The sequence below is a fragment of the Oryzias melastigma genome, unplaced genomic scaffold (genome assembly GCF_002922805.2).
Source record: "Oryzias melastigma strain HK-1 unplaced genomic scaffold, ASM292280v2 sc01272, whole genome shotgun sequence".
NCBI lineage: Eukaryota > Metazoa > Chordata > Actinopteri > Beloniformes > Adrianichthyidae > Oryzias > Oryzias melastigma.
The window spans coordinates 12,029-17,920 of NW_023417856.1; the positions used below are offsets into that span (position 1 = coordinate 12,029).

General features: G+C 37.4%; 1 protein-coding gene across 1 annotated transcript; it reads right to left on the reverse strand.

Annotated features, from left to right (window-relative positions):
- Positions 1-307: 307 nt before the first annotated feature.
- On the reverse strand, positions 308-4,697 carry LOC112141960 (sodium/hydrogen exchanger 6-like). The gene is made up of 4 exons (XM_036211220.1): positions 4,636-4,697; positions 4,099-4,258; positions 3,920-3,996; positions 308-431 (listed from the first exon to the last, which is right to left on the reverse strand). Exons 1-4 carry the CDS (start codon positions 4,695-4,697, stop codon positions 308-310), a joined length of 423 nt encoding a protein of 140 aa, XP_036067113.1.
- Between the last annotated feature and the right edge of the window lie 1,195 nt (positions 4,698-5,892).

Consider the following 5,892-nt stretch of genomic DNA (forward strand, 5'->3'; position numbering starts at 1 on the left):
GCGCGTCATCACAGAATGCCACATGACGAATCCTCTCAACTGCTTTTGAGGAACACAGATTTGTGTGTTTCAGAGCACAAAAAAACCTGAATAAGAATAAAAGCAAACCAATTACCAAGGAAGGGGAAAAGGAATCATTTCTCATGAGACTGTGGATTATTTTTCTGTCAAATTGAGCATTTTTCTGCATTTAGAATTAGGATCAACCTTTTAAAAACTCAATAAATTAACAGTTAATTAGATGAATCTCAGAGATCTCCTCCTTTCTATATTTCCTGCACAACAATTTGGAGTTAGAGTGAAAAAGTCAAATACCGGGGTCTGTGGCTGAGGTGATTGCACCAAACAGGAGGCAGTCAACGAAGGAGTAATCTCCATCTGCAGCTTGGCCCAACAGCACCATCAGCCTGGTGACGCCGTAGATGCAGACCCTGGGATGCACAACACAGACAATGCAGTCATAAAGAGCAGCAAGCCCATCATTTATCCTTCTAATAACGACGAGGCTTCCCGCACAGCAGTCAGGGTAATGGGGCCCGAAGCTACCAGCAGGTACGATAACCCTTTCCTTCACAGCAGCTGCACTGCACAAATGGACAAACAACGTTGTTACAGCACAAGATTCGACTTATTCTACAATTTATGTGGTTTGACGGAGAACCCTTACCACCAGTAGAGTTAAACCCGGACAAATGTACTTACATGCTCAGACACGCAGCAAATTTGAATTTACACTATTATGCAGGCTTGCCTATTAAAGCCTCATTAGAATTCTTGATGTATTTTGCACTCAATTACCCAAACTTTCTGGAAACTGAAGGGCATTAAGATAAAACACCATTTTTTTTATAAACTTTGGAGGATGATACTAAAGTAAATTCCAGGACAATCCATTTCCTATGAAAACTTTTCAATAGAATTGAAAGAAAACTGCCGTATGCTAAGTAGTGATCTATATAGCAACGACAAAACCTATAATAATCAATAGGCTAATGTATCCTCTGGGAAATCCCTTTTTTCCAATAGTGTTACTTGGTTACCATGGTGACAGCACACAACCAGGATTTAAAAGACCATCTTCAGGTCAGGCAACTAAGCTGCCTTATTCATGAATCTTAAAGGGAGATCTGAGGTTATAGGTGCATGCATGCGTGTGTGTGTGCATGTATGTGTGCGTGTATCTGAACTATATGGTAAGGAAAAGTGACTCGGGCTGGGGGTGTTCTCCTCACCCTCCTGGTAACATCTTTTCCCTGTTTGAGCCCCAATTGTAGGCTAAAATTGACTTTTTTTTACTACAAGCGTTTGTACAATAAGGTATCACCATGAGAACATATTGATAGTATATAAAATGTACATATTGAAAATGATTAAATTAACCAAAATGATGCTTTATCTTAATAGTTCAAAGGATTTAACTGGAAATATTAAACTAAACTTCTAAAGTAAAGCAAAGAATCATCAGCGAAGAAGTTCACATGTGCAGCCTACTTTTCTTCTTGAATCAGCGTTGTAGAAATATGACATGAAACATACACAACATGGATGCAGCAGCTAAAACGCTGTAAGCCTAGATTAGAGTACAAACTTTCTCTATTTGCAACGGATTATAACCCCCACCCCCCAAATATTAATCAAAACCGCTCTAAGACCATGTTTACGACTAGTTCAATCAAGCTCCTTCAGCAGAAATACACATTTGGTTTCTCGTGATCACAGTTCTGACTATAAATCAGGTCAAATTGTAAGATTATGCACCAATTCCTTATTTGCCACAAGTGTAAGGATTCTACAAAAAGGTGAACACTTTGATAAATCTGGATCCTTGCTGATGTTCAGGATCTGTAATTTCCATACTTCTTTAGTCTGAGTCAAATCAATCTTTTTGCACAAAGTCTTTTGCCTCTAAGCAAATCGGTGGCGTTTCGCAGAGTCACGGCGATCCTGGAAAATCATCAAATCTGAAAATGCCAAGGAAGTTGTTTAGTGATTCAAGGCTGTGAGTCAGGTTCTTTGCCAGCGCAGAAATTGCAAGTCAAGAAGCTGTAAATCTTAGGGGAGCTGTAGAGGGACATTTGCAATGAAAATGCATGAGAGAACAATTTCCTTTGAAGACTGACAGTGCCACCTGGTGGCGTTTGGTTGGAACAGCTACACAAGGACGAGTCATCTAGAAGAAAAAATGTGATAAAGCTTAGCATGCTGAAAACTATTTGCAATGTCTGGCAGCAGGAACAGCAGAGGTGTTGTGGTTTCCTCCCGTGCTTTGAAACAGCTCACGGGGTCACGGGGTCACTGGCTCGGTACTAATTAAAGTGATTTGTTGCACCTGTGCTGCTCCTAACATTAAAGGGAAAAACACAAACAGCTGTGGGAATGATGCTAACAGGGAAGAACAGGAAGAGAGGAAAAAACTGTTAACTGCACATGTGATGTTTTTATGCAAAAGTCTCTAATTTGACAAAAAAAGTTTAGCTTGTTTAGATGCTAAAAAAAACATTGAATGTTAAATCAGCTGATGCTTGATTGCAGGGAATAGATGCGTTTTTTGTAACTTTCTTTTTCAGTTAACCTATAAATTAGACAAAATCACTTGTATGGTACCAATTTTCTTGCAAAAAATAAAAAAAAGGATGAGTTTACCTCATTAGCAGCGACTTTAGGTGTGTTGGTGTAAAAAGAATATCTTAGATTCTAATATAAATGCTTTGAGCTGTCCATCACATCCTGATTACAGATATTTTTTTCCAGATGGAACTCCTGTTTATGACTGTTACAACTTAAGATAAAAAAAATTATAAACTGAAGTTAAGATTTCATTTGCATCTTATACCTTAATCATATGTTGATTTGTAACGAACAAACATGTTTATTACACAAGTTCAGCCGCAAAACCCAATAGAGTAATATTTATGGTCAGATTGTAGTTTAAATTAAGAAAAAAAAGACATATTCTCATTTGATCAAAAGGGTCAAAAACTGTTCTAATTCAAAGGTCTGTGGTCATCAATCTAGTGAGCATCAATGAACACTGTTTTTTCGCAAAGCCTTCTGGGAAATATCTATGTCCAAATTGCCACCTTAATCCGTACATACTAAAAACTACAATTTCTAGTTGTAATTTAAAGTTGTGCGTGTGTAAACTATATTTTGTATCTTTTTGTACTTTTTTTACATGTGAAAACACAATTTGATGTGCACACAGTTACTCACAAATTGTATTGCATGAAATACAAATCAAGAATTACACACACACACAAATCGGATGAGTCCATTTTCTCTCCATATATATTCACCAATATAGTTAGCTTTTGCAAAGCTTTCTGGGAAATTTCTAGGGCACAAGATTTTGGAATTGATTCAGACAGCAATACAAAACGCACTATATAGAGCACTATGTAGTGAGTAGATTATACCTGGTATTGTAAAGAAGATTTCAATACAATACTTATATGTATTTTTATGGTTTAAAAACTAGAACATTCTGTATCAAGTTCACACATCTTACATTTTATTAAGACTTTTTCATGGCAAAGCTATTTAAGAAACAGTTTGCACTGCAAACTTTTTTTATGTAATTGGTAATACTTTAAGTTTGGGTTACAGAAGAGACGAGGCAATTAGAAGAAGAAGTTAAGATGTTTAACAGTAGATTTGAACTAAAAAAGCCTTTCACTGCAATATTTAAGAAAATGAGCTAACATGGATTTGGGAAAAAATGCACAAAATACAGTTTAATAAGACTTCTATGTGTTTCACTAGTACTGTGACGATGACTATATATATATTTTTTTGGTTTTAGCAAATATATAGATGCAGAAACAGACAACTAATAAGTATATATGACTGTCAGTTCAATCTTTAATAAATAAATGTTAAAAAAATGCTATATACTCTGATGAATGTGTTGCAGACTTACCCAATGCAGAAACAGCTGATCAGAGTACCAAAGAAGGCGAAGGTCAGCACAGATCCCAAGTTGGCAATAAATCGTCTCTAAAACATTGATTGAAAGTAGTAGAAAATACAGGAAACATTACATCCATATTTTGGATAGTGTTTCTCAGCGTTTAGGATGCATGGGGACAGCAGCCTCACCTGATCCAGGGTGTAAGCTCCATAGAAGATGATGGGTGGCAGGAACACATTGAAAAGCACATCCAGATCAAAGGTCTCCTGTAAAAGACAGAGCTGGTGTGTTCGCGGCTGACAGGGCTCCCAGGGGAGCACGAGGATCCGGTCCACGAAATGTGACTGACTGACAGGGATTACACATTATTCTGCATAAATGTGGTTTCCTTTGAATCCCAATGTGACAACAATACAACTTAATCAAAAACAGTTTAGGCAAGATTTCAATTAGAATATGCGGTAGACAGATGGTGCTTTAATAAAACACAGTAGTTATCAAAAGCTGTCAAATGTGGCATTTCTTGCCTTAGAAGTCTCTTCATAATGTTGTAAAAGTGCACTTACAATTGTTTCTACACTGACTAGAGCTGATTAAAGCAAAGCAACGCTGTGAGAAGCATCACTGATTATCATCAACTTAATAGCTCGCTTAAAAAAAAAGAAAAAAAAAGAAAAAAGCAATTACTGCTACTGTAATTCACAAGAAAAGCCCACTCTACCTACAATCCACACTGCAGCCAGAGAGCATCCTTGTACACTCTGTCCTCTTTGTGTCTGTCTCTCATCCTTATCAATCTGACGCAATGCAAGCCACTCAGAAAGGTAGCCTTTCATGCTTTTCAACCTTGAAGCCTTTTCATGTGTGCTGGGGTGCATTCTTCAGATCAAAAAGGCTGTGATAATTAATTCAGATCAAAATAATGTCATCCCAAAAGTCCATATCTGTTTGATTTGGGTGTAAAGAACTAAAAGTATGGAGGACAGCGACCTTGGGTTGCCACAAACTGAGCACAATACATATTTAGATAAATTGATTTTTTTTAAAAAGCGTGGGTTTGAATGAGCGTTGCATTGGAAATATGAAAAATTATCCTTTTTAAATGATCATGCTGGAGAGCAACAATATTCTCCCAAATAATTCACCCTTGGAGAGGTTACCGGGGCAACAAATTACTTCCATAATAATAAATTACTTATTTGTGGCCGCAATTATCCAAAAAGCACAATGTCTGTGCGTTTCTTTCAGTCTATGTGGGAACAGAAAACTGCATGACAGAGACTAATCGAGTCAATCGAGTCAATAAATAATGCAAATGTTGGTGGTTTTCCTTCTGAGGGCTACCTGCAGCACATCGTCAACGATGGAGGTGTGTTGTAAGCACTAACTGCTTCTTCAGTTGAGCAGCACTAAATTTAATCAGACCACAAACTTTAATGCTGCACTCCCAAGTGGCACATAATGGACTCAGCGATGCAGTGAAATTCTTATCTCTCCCTGCAAGGTCCCCATATGTATCCGGCTTAATGGCTTGAAAGCTTCACACAGCCTGACTGGTGTAATGGCCTTTGTAGCCGCCTATGCTGGTTTGCTAATGAGACCCCAGCATCCTTAAAAGGCCAGAGTCCAAAGCATTAATGAAGAGTTACAATCAGACCAGAAGATTTGCAGCTTCTTTTTTTCTACCCTTTAAGGGTAGAAATTATTTCTTCAATTGGACTCACATTTTCTCATTTCTTTAAAAAGTTATGACTGAAAAAGTCATCGTTTGGCTTCTTTGATATGAAAACCACTTTGATCAAAACACTCAAACAGAAAAATGAAGCTGGAAAACAGAAAAGATACTCAATTAGATTCTTTTTTTCTGATGGAGCCAAGCTGCTGAGAAATCCCTGTAAAAATTTGAAGCTGTGTACTGTCACATGCATTTTTTATTACACCAGTCATTTAAATGCACTCAAACTCAGGATTTTCCGCCCTGG

Bases quoted from the DNA above. Each gene is read 5' to 3' on its own strand.
- LOC112141960 (XM_036211220.1), bottom strand. From the start codon at position 4,697: ATGAGAGACAGACACAAAGAGGACAGAGTGTACAAGGATGCTCTCTGG. The intron at 3,997-4,098 runs GTGAGGCTGCTG...TCAATGTTTTAG, and splicing joins GAGCTTACACCCTGGATCAG to AGACGATTTATTGCCAACTT. The intron at 432-3,919 runs GTAAGTCTGCAA...TGTGCATCCCAG, and splicing joins ATCAGCTGTTTCTGCATTGG to GGTCTGCATCTACGGCGTCA.